The sequence below is a fragment of the Malaya genurostris genome, chromosome 3, assembly GCF_030247185.1.
Source record: "Malaya genurostris strain Urasoe2022 chromosome 3, Malgen_1.1, whole genome shotgun sequence".
In the NCBI taxonomy this organism is placed as follows: domain Eukaryota; kingdom Metazoa; phylum Arthropoda; class Insecta; order Diptera; family Culicidae; genus Malaya; species Malaya genurostris.
Genome location: NC_080572.1, coordinates 210,798,343 through 210,813,705, shown reverse-complemented (window position 1 = coordinate 210,813,705; position 15,363 = coordinate 210,798,343). Strand labels below are relative to the sequence as shown.

At 36.4% G+C, this 15,363-nt stretch overlaps 1 protein-coding gene across 17 annotated transcripts in view; it reads left to right on the top strand.

Annotated features, from left to right (window-relative positions):
• Positions 1–15,363, top strand: part of LOC131434696 (cell adhesion molecule Dscam2) — a 446,907-nt gene that overhangs the window by 260,571 nt on the left and 170,973 nt on the right. For all 17 annotated transcript variants that reach the window (XR_009230382.1, XM_058601701.1, XM_058601704.1 and 14 more), the window contains exon 2: positions 14,839–15,165. Coding sequence is in view for 16 of the 17 variants with exons in the window: in XM_058601701.1 (XP_058457684.1) it covers positions 14,839–15,165 (327 nt within the window). In the remaining variant the exon portion in view is untranslated. The remainder of the gene's footprint in view (positions 1–14,838; positions 15,166–15,363) is intronic.

Below are 15,363 nucleotides of genomic sequence, written 5' to 3'. Positions count from 1 at the left end.
CGGGATAATTAGGGTGATAAGTGTTAAATATTTCAATTTCCACGAATATTTTATTTGAAAGTGACAGTGCAAAAATACACAAAATCAATTTGCAGGTCTTGTTAGTTCATGGCTAAATACAATTCGTTGAAACAGCTGTTGCGTTCTTTATTCTTTTATTTCTGATAAATTTCCTAACCAAGAAGACTTCCGGATCCGGAAATATAGGGTAAAGTGGGTTAAAAATTTGTACACCATCACTAAAAAAGGGCGAAAACCCGTAAAAACTTTCTAATTCCACCTCAAATTTTCTCCGATTGATAGTTTTTATCAGTCGACGGTCAAGCAAACCGTTTTTAGTTATTCTTTCAAGAATCGAAAAAAATTATTTTGACGAATACTACAGTATTATATATGATAGTATGATTGGTATGAGAAAGGCATAATTACACCAGTAGGTGGATTAAAACAGGGTTTTGGTATCGCCATCACCGCAATCACTTTTTCAGAGGTGGCCGAAACGATTTTCACCAACTTAGATTCAAATGAAAAGTCATATGGTACCATAGCTTGCTATTGAATTTCATCAGGAACCGAATTTCGGAGTTACAGGGTAATATGTGAAAATTAAAGAAAAACCTAGTGGTGTAATGATGCCTTTCATATTACTTATATTTTCAAAAACATGACTAGAAGATTCTGTTAAGTTTCTTTTTTTTAAACTTGAATAAAATCAAAAACTTTCTTCGGTATAAACTACCATCACCATTTCAATTTGTAAACAGTTATGTCAGGTTAACCAAGATCATCTTATTTAAATTAGAAATAATTCTTAAGCACGAAAGATTTATCTGGGGTAGTAGCAGATATCTTAGTCGAAAACGACATAGCAAAAAGTTTCATCGAGTTAATAACAATTGATCACAGCCTCCACAGTTTCGATTCTGCATTGTTTGACCAATTCTTCCCAGCTTATATATCCCCCGTTCTTTTAAAATCATCGTCTCCGTTAGGGGAAAGTCAGTAATCCAGAATAGTGTCTTTGATTTTTAGCAGAAAATATTGGTGGGTAATGTCAGACATAACTGGATGACGTAAATACGAATATTAAATTTGTTGCCGTTCAATTTTTTATGCAGAGTAAACTTTAAAATAGATAATTCTCATTTTTCTTTCTATCAGTTGTATTTTCCACAATGATTGATTGAAATTACCATGTTTAGCGCGTAAATCTCACTTAACGCTTCCACACGAGTAACTAGTACGACTGTATGAATTTATATATACGATTTACCTGACTAGCAGATACGTGCTTCTGTGGCTAAATGAATAGACGGACGCTTTGTAATCAAATGGTTCTTGGTTGAAATTCAGTTGTTATCAATCGAACTTATCTTTTTTATTTCGATAATTTTATGCATTATTTTTTTCAAATCACACGTAAATTTTTGTAATTTCTGATGGATACTTTTTGTTACATCTGATTCAATTCAATTTTACAGGTTTCTTCCAAACTGCGAGGTGGTATCGGTGCAAAAAATTTAGCACAGGTTTAGCGCAATTGGCAATTGGTTTCAGTACATCCTCCACTACACACGGAGCCTTTTACATTATCGATTATTTCATGTTCTAAATCAGTTTAGGTTGCACGTTAAATGGAGCGTCATATTTTACAAAAATTTATATTCAAGAACATGAAAAATTGTGTGATTTGGAAATTACATGGCTTTATAACGAATGGAATAACAAAAATCTGAGCAACAGAAGCACATATCTGCTTGGCTGTAAATTAGTAAGAATTATGTCATCTGTAAAATTCATAATTTCTATCTGTGTAGTTTTGAAGAAGTAGATTTTGACCTCTATTTCAAAATCACACAATCGGAACTGTTATTTGAAAGAATAATGAATACAGAAAGTGGAAATCTCAACACCTGGGTACTTAGAAATATTAATATACAGATAATGATAACACTTATGTATGTTGCAAATGAGTCTTCATGGTTGATTTGTGTGGAAATTGTAGAGCTTCAGGAAATTTACAAAAGAGTTAAAAATGAGTTGTTGAGGAAAATACGGCGCCTCGCTCGCAACAAATAAGTCTGATACTAGAACTATATAACTGTTGTATACAAAAATACGAAGATGAAGAAACAACAAACCCCGTTAAAAAAATCTAACTTCAGTCAATTGCAATGCGCCCCTGTACCGCGGAAATCCAGGCGCCCCATCAACAAAGTCCACGACTAACCAATGAAATTTGAACAACTACGGCACTGGACATTGTACAATATCTGTTCAACATCAAAATTAGTTATAATATCTTATTTCGTTATTGATGAGCTGTTTCAATTTCATTAAGTAAATTGACTCAGTAGTTTTATCTTCAAATAAAATACCATTTAATAAACTGCATCAGAATCAGATAAGAGAAATACTTAAGATATTACTCTATTCTAAATGCTAGAATATAAAATAATGAACAAATTCATCTTCTATAAATATTTTGTTCTTGGTTTGATATTACAATGACAGAATTTTTTATTTTGTTGCTATTTTCTCATGCAGACTTTGTTATGATTTTTGATATTTTAACTCTTATTTCAAACTAAATAATGTTAATTTCTACCATTGAGATGTTTGATTTTAATGACAGAATTTGGTATTGGTTTGCAAATCACTTCTACCCGGGAATGGTTTCGACGTTTCATGAATGGAGAATTCAGCGTTGAAAAGAAGCCTCGCTTTGGTCAACCAATCGAAGAGGGAGCATTACTCGATGAAGATCCTACGATGCGCCTACATTAAAGTACGGATAAGTTGCTTCAAACATTCTGACACATAATTAAGTATAGAAAAGTAATTTTTATAGCTCTTTATAATAAAATAATGGTGGTTTTGAAAATAACGTTTTATGAAGGCGTTAAGAAATTCTTTCCATTCGCACATTTGTATTTTTGAAAAGAAATAAAATACAGATTAATCTGTTTATGTGGCAACCCTGTTTCGCACGGCATGTTTCAAAATGACACCCATACTAGTGTAAAGATGTGGTCTGCATCAATACTTTCATTTTCACATTGATTGAGAGCGTTGCCGTCGTAATTGAATGTGTTAGTAACGACGCAAGCTTTTTTCAACTTTCATTTTGATGAATCTGATGCTTTTGGTAAGAAACGGAGAAAATTCAATTATTTCTTAATGATGACCTGTGGAACTGAAAAGTGCCTCGAATTGTCACGACCAACAGGATCTGCATTTAGATCTGAGATGATTTTTGACGTGTAGACTAGGTAAACTCGTCCGAAATTGACTCGGAATTCATTTTGATTGCCAATTGGATTCCAAAGAAGATGAAACAATCCATTTCGGGCGGAATCAGTAGGTGCGTTTGGGACTCACAATGAAGCGCTCTCATGACGACTTCCACTGGTAGGCTTTCGGTGTGATCCCGCTGCGACTGATTTTCGGCACAATTCTACTGTTCGGCACTCGCTTCATTCCAAAAGCGTGACGTCTTGGATGTTGCTCTCCCGTACGTCTTGCTTCTATAACCGTTGCTCAGAAAATTATGTAAAAAGTGGAATGTTCATCTTTTACACTGATTTGGTTGTACAGCAACAGATATTCTGTTCCCTTCCTCAGAACACGATCTGACTGGCTAGTGCTGACATGGGTCAAACCAGACAGGTTTTTTAAATAGTGTACTATTAAAACACTTGAATGTTGTTGCAATATACGTTCAAGTTGAAAAATTTCAAATCTATTGGTAGCAGTGTTGGTGATTGCCGATAATTTGACAGAAGCTGCTCGATATTTATCAATATTGTATACAAAATTTTCTATCCGGTAGAAGATGCTACAAGAACTCATGTCTCTCAATCCATGAACCGCGAGAGAATGTTTCTACATTTCTTCTCTCCACTTCATAATCTGAGTATTTCACAGCCCTTAGAAAAAAATTTACAGTCTGATAATGAACGGTGCTGTGTGAAATTTACCAAGAGAGAATCGCAAGTTAACAATTATCGCAGAAAATCGAATCGATGAATCGACTTGATGATTCTCCTACTAGGTTGCAATATTTCAAAACCCTTGTGTGGAGCATTGACATACATTTTCATAGACGAAACGAGAACAAGCGACCGTTTGTTGCTTCAGAGAGAATCCCCACAGCAGCGTGCTAGCCTTTGATTTTCAGACAGGCCATCGAGAGAAATTCGCTCTGGCACTGGTGTCTATTCTATGTTAAATGAATAATGCGGGTTTTTTGTTACTGCGGTGATACCCGTCTCTCTTTGATGGCACTGATTGAATAGTGTGAAGAGTTGCTAGTGAGCGTTCCTTGATACGATAAATAGTTAGATTATATAAATCACTGAGCAATGAGCTTTCAAAATACGAGAAATAAAATTGTGATCATATTTCCGATGGCATGCAAAAAAAATGATTTTAATACGTTAGATACAACAAGAGATATTTACAATATAAAATTTATTACTCTCTCATTCGAAAAGGCGCCCTATAAAAACTGTGCAAGCTCAGCAATGGCTTGGAAAGTGTCATCCGGACTCTGCTGCAAAGAGAAGAACCATTTGTTATTGAATTGCTGAATTTAAACGTAGTCGTACAGACACCGATAATGGTGACCGTTCTGGTCGTTCAATTGAAGTGGTTACTCCATAAAAAGTCCAGTGGTTACATCGTGAGAAAACTGAGTTCGTGAATATATCAGAAGCCAGTGTGTTTACAATAATACATGAACATTTGACCACGAGAGAGCTCTTTTCAAAGTGTATACTGTTTTTACTCACAGTCGATAAAAAATAACAACGTGTTGATGATTCAGAGCAGTATTTAGCTCTGTTAACAGATAAAAAGTCACTTTTTTTGCGGCTATATGTGACAATGGATGAAACATGGATCCATAACGATGATGAAACCTGGAATCAAAACGATCATCATCTGAGTGGACTGCAACCGGTAAACATTGTCCGAAGCGTCCAAAAGCATAACAGTTAGCTGCGAAGATTATGGTTTCATTTTTTTCAAATGCACATGGTTTAATCTTCATTGATCACCTTGAGAAAGTAGAAACAATCAATGGCGAATACTGCATAGCGTAGTTAGATCGTTTTAATGCAAAAATCAAGGAAAAATGTTGAAGAAAAAGTCGCTTGAACAAAAATTCGAAAGAATCCAAATTTCTTCTCATCATCCACTCTAAACCGCAAAAGTCGTAGAGGGAGAAACATCTCGTAAAATTAACATTTTTAAACACTTCAATTTTCGCTTATTGTATATTGTATTTATTATTTATTTATGTACAATCAATCAACTGATACCTACTGATAATTCTTAATAACATTCAGAAAATGTGTACGTATTCTGTTTCGTGGCAGATTAAATTCATACCCAGATGATATATCTCTGTAAACAAAGAGTTGAACGAGCATGCAAACAGGGAAGAGATTGTAAGGTGCGGGTAGGGCTATCATTTAATTTTTTTTTCTCTGTATTTTCTAATCGTAAAACATTTCAAGAATATTTTGTCATATGTTCAAGCCAATTGGAACAAAACTCAAAGCATTCTTGTAATGTTTTATTATGACAAAATACAAAGAAAACATATGATTTTTCGATAGTGTTTGACTCTATGCGCCTCCTAGAAAAAAAAATTTTCCTTCGGTTTTATAGACTACTTAAACTTTAGACGCGTTTTTTTCGAATGCAGGTTTTGAAAGCCCATGTCCAGCGTCATTCGAAAACTACTTCACCATTTTTTTCACATTTTGCACACACTATCTATAGGTAAAATACCAGACTCCAGTTTTGCTATTACACTTAGGTGTACTATCAAAAAAGTGTTTTGCAAATAGCATTAACTTTACGTCTGCCTAGCGATTTATGTTGAACCAGGTCAGGTCGGAGGTAGCAGTTCGACATAAACTGCTACGCAATGATGAGTCTAAGACGAAACGTAAACTCAAGTTTAGGGAGGTTTTTCGACAACAAAATGACGGATTTACCGTGAAAAATCGTAGATTTGACTTTACATACCAACATAAATTCAACAAATTTTCTAAAAATCAAGCGTGATGAGTAAGTCGATGTCTTTCACGCCACCCACCTGAGTTCGATTCCCAACCCCGCACATAGGGCCAGAAAGTTTTTCTGGCGGCCCGAAAAGGCGAATGACATATTGAATTGAAAAAGAAATCAAGCAAAAACGTTGGAATATAGAAAAACATCTATTATAACTATGCTGCTTTGATTTGTTAACGTCTGATTAGTCTGCGCTGAAACACAGTGGACATCGCAAATCATGATTTCTAAGAGGCATCCTCAAAAAAAACTCCTTCACTTTCTTTTTTCTCTATATTTTTCCACGAAAAAAATACAAACATTTGAATTTATACGTTTGAACGGTAGCTCTAAAAAATCCGTACAAATAGTGTTCCAAATCATCCCTACCTTCCATAGACCTTAAAATAATTTACATCGTTGAAATACGGGAAAAAACGAACGGTTCGAGGTGGCTTCCCTGCGGAATTCCCTATGATGCTAGGAGCTCTTAGGCAATATGATCGCCAATTTAAATTGCTGAACGACGATTCCTGAAGTATGACTGTAACCAACCAAGAATGTTCGAACTGAATCCAAGTCTGTACAATTGGGTAACCATGATGTCGTGGTTGGTTTCATACTGCATGTAAACTAAATTAGAAACATCAACGACGCTGCAATATTCCAGAGTAAAGTCAATCTATTCCACGTTTGGTGCAGCAAAAGTTTACTCAAGCCTAATATAAAAAATGTAACTCAAATGTCCTCAAAATAAACTCCTTCACTTTCTTTTTTCTCTATATTTTTTCACGAAAAACTTACAAACATTTGAATTTATAAGTTTGAATGATAGCTCTAGCACATTCGTATAAATAGTGTTTATTTCATCCCTACCTTCCATAGACCTTAGAAAAACTAACATTGTTGAAATACGGGAAAAAAACGAACGGTTCGAGATGGCTTCCCTGTGGAATTCCGGATGATGTTAGGAGCTCTTCGGCAATATGAACGCCAATTTAAATTGCTAAACGACTATTCCTGAAGTATGACTGTAACCAACGAACAATGTTCGAACTGAATCCAAGTCTGTGATGTCGTGGTTGGTTTAATACTGCATGTAAACAAAATTAGAAACATCAACGACGCTGCAATATTCCAGAGTGAAATCAATCTATTCCACGTTTGGTGAAGCAAAGGTTTGCTCAAGCTCAATATCAAAGATGTAACTCAATAACATTCAGTAGGAAAAATTAGACTCTATCTATAGACATACATCTAGGAAACCAATTTGTAGAAAAATGTAAAATTGTACGAGGTTTAGGCGTACTTTTAGACTGCAAGCTCACTTTTGTTGTTCACTTCTATACCATAATCAATAAAGCAAATTGTATGCTGGGCTTTTTAAACGCTTCAGTAATAACTTTAAGAACCCATATACAATAAATTTATTATATATAGTACATATGTCAGGCCTACTTTGGAACAATGCAGCCTAGTATGGAATTCCTTCGATTCCGCATTGAATCCATCCAAAAACATATTTCTTTTAAATACACTTCGTAAATTAAACTGGACAGCATTTTCTCTGCCATCGTATGAAGCACGCTGCATGCTTATCAATATACAAACACTTGAAAAACGTCGTAATCTTTCAATGCTTTATTTTATTAGCGACATTATTTCTCAACGCGAACAATTATCTTCACTACTATCGCAATTAAATTTTTTGTGTACCTAGCCGTCAATTACGAACACGGAAATTATTTTTAGAAAGACACAATAGGACAAATTATGCAAAGAATAGTCCAGTCAATCGAATTATGCGTCACTATAATCAATTTTGTAATCATGTTGAGCTAACTATGTCAAAAAATTAAATTAAAACTCAACTTTATCGTAGAAATAATGCGTTGTATAAGTAAACATTGTAAATTATTTATATGTAGTCTACATTTGCTTAATGAAATAAATAAATTGACTACACATGAGCAACACTGATCTCTCATACTAAATGTACATGTGGCACAATTCGAACTGTTATACATTGACAACTCAAAAACGAAACGTAAATAACGTAGGTTATGTTTGTATTTCGACTGGGGTGATAATTGTGGGAAATCAGGAAAAACGGCAGTCTTAGTCTTACAATACAAACGAATGTTGTTTACAGTTCGACGTTTCGGCCTTTGGTGTAGGCTTTTTACAAGTAAATCAAAGTCTACCATTTATAGTCAAAATGCCGATGTTTGACGCTACGTTGCACAGCCCAATTTCACACTCCTAATTGATAACTCATTAAAAACGTGGTTTTCAAGGTACAGTATTCTTAGCAAAGTTGCCTCGAATGGTAGGCGCAATTTGATGTAAAAATTTATTTATGTGATTAATCCCTCTGAAAGAGAGAGATAAATATTATTTTAGCTCTCGGCCAGCATAGGGGCAAAGTAACTTCAACGAAGTTGTGCATAAAGTCATTTCGAACAAATTTGCTGAAGATACTATTCTCGTAACTTGAGTTTAATTTGTTTTTTTTTTCATAAATACGTTTATTTCATAGGCAATATACTGGGACATTGGATAGTCTACCTTGAGTACGCAAGGAATTTATTAGTTGAGATCTGACATCACGACACTCCACGCATGTCCAATCGACATGATCAATATCGCGGTAACCTTCGCCACAAGCACAATGAATAGTCTCGGAAACTCCAATTCGAAGGAGATGTGCATCTAACGTGTAGTGATTGGGCATGAGTATGGACATCACACGAATGAAGTACCTACTCACATCCAGCCTTCCATGCTTTTGTCGATATTTTAGGAATAATTGATTGCATCTACCGACTCAGATCATCTTTGTCCCAAGAAGTTTGCCAGCTGGCAAGTGTTCATTGGCGAGTCGCGCTATAGAATTCGTTGAAAGCAATCGGTCGCTCATAAATTTCACCCTCAATAGCACCACGTTTGGCTAAACTATCGGCTCTTTCATTACCTGGAATGGAGGAATGAGCCGGGACCCAAACTATTGTGATTTGATAATTATTATTCAATATGTCGTTCAGGCACTATTTTATTTTGCTCAAGAAAAAAGGTTCATTCTTGCCTTGTTTGAACAAATGGCTTCAATAACACTTAGACTATATGTGAAGAGGAAATAACGGTTTGGAGATAATGTTACGATTACAAGCTATAATGAACTGGTGCTAATTCTGCTATATAAACAGATGCAGGTTCTTGAAGCCTAAATAGGCCGAAACATTATACATACCAAACCCAGTAGCATCTTCAATTCGTGATCCGTCCGTGTAAAACAGTTTCTCAGAGTCAATATACTTGAACTTACTTGAAAATATTTTCGGGATTTCCATCGATTTCCAATGTTGAGTCAGAACCGTTTAGCAGGCTGACACGGATAGGAATATATCTTGAAGGGTTGATTTCCTGTGACATATGGTTAAAATATACTGTCAAAAATCTTGTTTGAGATTGAAGCTCGACTAGTTTTTCGAAGTTACTAATAACCAGGGGATTGAATACTTCACAACTTATTAGGAGTCGCGATGAAAGCTCCCAAAAACGATCTTTCAACGGAAGAACTCCCGCCAGAACTTCGAGATTCATTGTATGTGTCGAATGCATGCAACCTCAGGCAATTCACAAACAACGATACTGAATTCGCTCCAGTTTGATAATATGAGAATTTGCAGCGGAACAAAAGCAAACGCATCCATATTCCATCACTGAAAGTACCGTTGTCTGATACAACTTTATTAAATCTTCCGGATGAGCACCCCACCAAGATCCTGCTATTGTTCAAAGAAAATTTATTCTTTGTTGGCATTTTGTTATCAGATACCTAATGTGTCCTCCCCACGTGCATTTGGAATCAAACCACACCCCGAGGTATATGAAAGTCAAAATCTGTAGGATCATTATTTCCATCATATGAAGCTGAAGCTGCGCGGGATCATGTTTTCTTGAAAGAAACGAGCTCTGTTTTCTTCGCAGAGAATTCGATACACAGATGAACAGCCCAAACGAACAAGTTATCTAATACCGTTTTCGTTTTTTAACCTACACATGGAAGACTTTGACTCCGAATAAAACGAACAAGTGGTACGCGCCCTAAACAACAACTCATGAAAAAAAGAAAAAAATTACAAACTAGCATGGATGCGTGGTGCGACCCGATCTAGAGCGACCCAAGGTTGCTAAAATAAACACATTAAAAGTTGTTTAGCGACTTTGGGTCAGCTCTCGGGCTGCTCTGATCAATAAACGAAAACGGTATAAGGTACCTTGCAATGGTTTTTGCAGATCAATAGCTTTGGGTCCAGTAACTTAAACCACTCCATCATCTGCCAATTGTCTTAGACACTCTTAGGGTTACTAGACAGCTGTCAATGTCGTTCACATAGAAATTATACTGGAGCGGACAGAGCGGACCCATGTAGCTAATTCGGATTGTTACCAAATCGCCATGTGAAAAATACATGCATTTCTCTGACAAAAGGCAAATAATTATTTATAACCGCTGGAAGTCAATGTTGATGGAGCTTGTCTGAAAGAACATCAATGGAAACTGAATCAAATGCTCCTTGAATGTCTAAAAATACAGTTGCCATTTGTTGTTTTTGAGCGAAGGCATTTGGATGTCAGACGAAAGTTGAATTCAATTTTGTCCAACCAGGGAGCGTTATTGTTACAAGACATGAGTGCTATGGAAAATCCCATCATTGAGAAGGGGCTATCAATGGAACCATTATTTTGAGAACACTTCCTAATAATGCTATGCGAAGAACCAGAATCTGGACAAACTTTCCTCGCAAAATCAAATATCCATCGATTCGAGTATTCCTCACTCTCATTTCCTACGTTACGATTCCTAATTCGTCTGGCCGTGTTCCAAAGAGTGCTCATTGAGGTTTCTATTGACAAACCTTCGACAAAATGTCTCCAATAGCTGCATTTCTTGACCCGAAGTATGTTCTTGTACTTGGTTTCTAAAACCAATAATATTTCAAAATTCTGAGGAGTTCCTCCTCCTCGTTTAAAAAACGTCTTGAAAACATTTTGTTTCGTGTGTTTAGCATCTGAGCACTCTTTGTACCACCAAGGGTTTGGAGGCCTTCTGTTAGACGATGGACCAAGAAATCGTTTGGTTAGGGCTTGTTCTGCTGCCTCCAAAATCGAACAAACGAGGAAGTCATATTCTTCAAGTGGGGGGAGCTCTTCCATTGAAGTTTAGACACTTGAAATATTACTTTAGTATTTAATCCAGTCAACATTTTTTGTCAAATCATATGGAATATTAACTGAATTAGGAATGCCTTTGCTACTGCTAATTCAGATGATGATTGGTAAATGATCGCTACCGTGTAAATCAGGAAATGTTTCCCAGGTACAATCTAGTCGAATTGAAGTCGAGCAAAGAGATAAATCTAATGCACTTGGACGTGCAGGAGGTCTAGGGAGAGTGTAATTTATTATATAAAGTATTTTCTGAAAAGGGTGTCCTAAAACCATTTTTTGTAAGAAAACCTTATATATTTTCAATTTATATGATCTTGTCATGGTTTACAAAGTCTTTCATCATTAAAAACTACACAATTTCCTTAAACAAACACAATATGCCGCTATCATTTCAGTTTGATGAAATAGAGCCATTTTTAATGTTTTTTTTTTACATAATTCCAACCTGTCTATCTTAAAAAGACGCAGAAAGGTGCAGACGAGACAACTAACATATAAAACCACTTCAAAAGAGCTTTGATGCCGGGGTTGAATTACTCGTCTTCGATCGTCTGCAGGCGAGATATGTTCTTTTCAAATATCCTTGTCCTTGACATTTGTAATGATTAGGTTCATTGTGTATAATAAAATAATATTTTTATCTCACTTTTAGGGGGATTAATCACATAAATAAAATTTTCCATAAGATGGCGCCTACCATTCTGAGCAATTCTACTGAAGATACTGTACCTCGAAAACCACTTTTTAATGAGTTATCAATTAAGAGCGTGAAATTGGCCTTTTGAACCACTGTGCGTTGTCTGATTAATTTTAAAACATGCTTTATGATACATTAACTACATAACAAATATTTTACTTGCATGAATAATGTAGTCGTAATAGTCGTTAAATTGAGTAGCGGTTTACACTGTTCGCAATTCATGCAAATATCTTAAAGCATGTTCCAAAATTGACAAGACAACGTAGCGTCAGACATCCACGTTTTGACTATAAACGATATAAAGGGTGATTTTTTAAGAGCTTGAGAACTTTTTTAAACAATAAAACGCATAAAATTTGCAAAATCTCATCGGTTCTTTATTTTAAACGTTAGATTGGTACATGACATTTACTTTTTGAAGATAATTTCATTTAAATGTTGACCGCGGCTGCGTCTTAGGTGGTCCATTCGGAAAGTCCAATTTTGGGCAACTTTTTCGAGCATTTCGGCCGGAATAGCCCGAATTTCTTCGGAAATGTTGTCTTCCAAAGCTGGAATAGTTACTGGCTTATTTCTGTAGACTTTAGACTTGACGTAGCCCCACAAAAAATAGTCTAAAGGCGTCAAATCGCATGATCTTGGTGGCCAACTTACCGGTCCATTTCTTGAGATGAATTGTTCTCCGAAGTTTTCCCTCAAAATGGCCATAGAATCGCGAGCTGTGTGGCATGTAGCGCCATCTTGTTGAAACCACATGTCAACCAAGTTCAGTTCTTCCATTTTTGGCAACAAAAAGTTTGTTAGCATCGAACGATAGCGATCGCCATTCACTGTAACGTTGCGTCCAACAGCATCTTTGAAAAAATACGGTCCAATGATTCCACCAGCGTACAAACCACACCAAACAGTGCATTTTTCGGGATGCATGGGCAGTTCTTGAACGGCTTCTGGTTGCTCTTCACTCCAAATGCGGCAATTTTGCTTATTTACGTAGCCATTCAACCAGAAATGAGCCTCATCGCTGAACAAAATTTGTCGATAAAAAAGCGGATTTTCCGAATGGACCACCTAAGACGCAGCCGCGGTCAACATTTAAATGAAATTATCTTCAAAAAGTAAATGTCATGTACCAATCTAACGTTTAAAATAAAGAACCGATGAGATTTTGCAAATTTTATGCGTTTTATTGTTTAAAAAAGTTCTCAAGCTCTTAAAAAATCACCCTTTATATATAGCACTTTTCCTTGAAAAAACCCTACACCAAAGTCCGAAACGTCGGACAGTAAACAACATTCGTTTGTATTATAAGACTGAGACTGCCGTGAATAACGTAAATACAACTTATGTAAAAAGCAAACAATACTACTTGTTCAAAATGGGAGCGGGTCGTTTCGCCGAAAGCCATTTCGCCGAAAGGGCCATCGGAAACGGCGGCCTCTTGCATACAAACCTGTAACCGCCTCGTTTGCTCGGTCTACTTAAAGCTAGGTTTCTAGTTAGGTTCGAATGAGCGGGAGCGAAGTCCGATAGAAAAAGAATCGATTCGATGTGGCGAAGCCGCATTACTATTTTTTCACTTATTAAACGGAAAATATCACATATAATTGATTGGTAGATACACCTATGCAATTGCTTTGATGTTTAGTAACTAATAGTCAACAAGTTTCCTTGGGAAATCCGTCCTGAGGTTCATAAATCAATCTTTATTCCAGAGTACAAGAATCAATCTTTATTCAAGAAGTACAATTGTAGGTAAAAAAACGGGCGTTAACGTATTATCATTCATTTGTGTTTATTTTATATCAATTCCAATTATAATAATAAGGCAATTGCAGGAATCGGCGAAATGACCCTTTCAGCGAAATGGCTTTCGGCGAAACGGCTTTCGGCGAAGTGGCCCATTCGGCGAAATGACCCTTTCAGCGAAATGGCTTTCGGCGAAATGACTTTCGGCGAAACGGCTTTCGGCAAAATGGCTTTCGACGAAATGACCCTGATCCGTTCAAAATATCTAGCTTGGAACAATCTATAGAACATTTAAAAATGACGCATTTCCAGTTTCTAGTTTAAAATGGTATTCTAAATATTTTTCTCTAGTGAGTATTTCTAAATTTTCAAGGTCGTCTATTGTTAACAATCGTACATTATTTTCAGTTGCAATGGTACTGATTGCATCGACTTATAACTTTTAAAACGTGATGAAAATTAATGACTGGAGGAAACTTTTTCAATTAATTCATTTATGGAAAAGATTTCGCCAACGAGCTCTGTTTTTCATTGCCTTGGATTTTTTTATTATTTTGATATTCACGCCCAACATAGCATTCATTCCTGTCCGTTGCCAGACTAGGAGATTTAATTTTATGATGCCATTTACGGCAAAATACTCACATCAACTCCAAGATGCTGTGCTAACTGGCTTTGCGTAGGACCGTTTTATTATTACTGACATTAGGTTTATTACTATTCCTCAGAAGGGTGGCGAGTTATGAAAAGAAGGAAAATCGAGCTTCGCCAATGATTTAAACGGCATTTTAAGTAAAATTCAATGGCACCTGACTGATAGTACAACCGATAAAATTACTCCCCTTAAATCTACTACGCATTATTCAAAGTACTGAAATAAAGCTATGATAAGAATTTATGGGTTTTAATATTTCTGGAAAATATCAGTACAAAACTGAATCAGTGTATTGCATAACCTTTCCATACGAGAATGATGAGAAAATATCTTGTGAAATCAAACAATATATTTGATTGTATACAAATAATTATTCAAATTTGATTGTATACAAATATTTATTAAAACCTTTTCATTTCATTACTTTCTTTCATTGCAGGTACCACACACGCATTCGACTCACATTTGCGGGGACCCTCGTTCGTAATGGAACCTCCGCCGCGGTTAGAATTTTCCAACTCATCCGGCGGTTGGTTGGACTGTTCTGCGTCCGGAAGTCCACAGCCTACCATCGATTGGCTGTCGGTGGACGGAACATCCGTCGGTGACGTCGGTGGCGTTCGACGGGTGCTCCGGAATGGCACCCTCGTTCTACTGCCCTTTCCTGCCGCTGCCTACCGGCAGGACATTCACAGTACAATCTATCGGTGCGTATCGTCGAACACCGTTGGACGGGTTATTTCCCGAGATGTACAAGTGCGAGCAGGTAATTATTGTATTGAAAGCATAGCAGCAACTCCTTGAATGCATCATTGTGACAGGTAACCAGAAAGCAAACGTAATCACCACACCTCACACGGACAGGCAAAGTTTGAGGAACAACGACATTCAATCAGTTTCGCCAACGGAACTCACCAACGGCAACGCATGTCAAACCAACCAGATAACTGAAATACTCTCACTC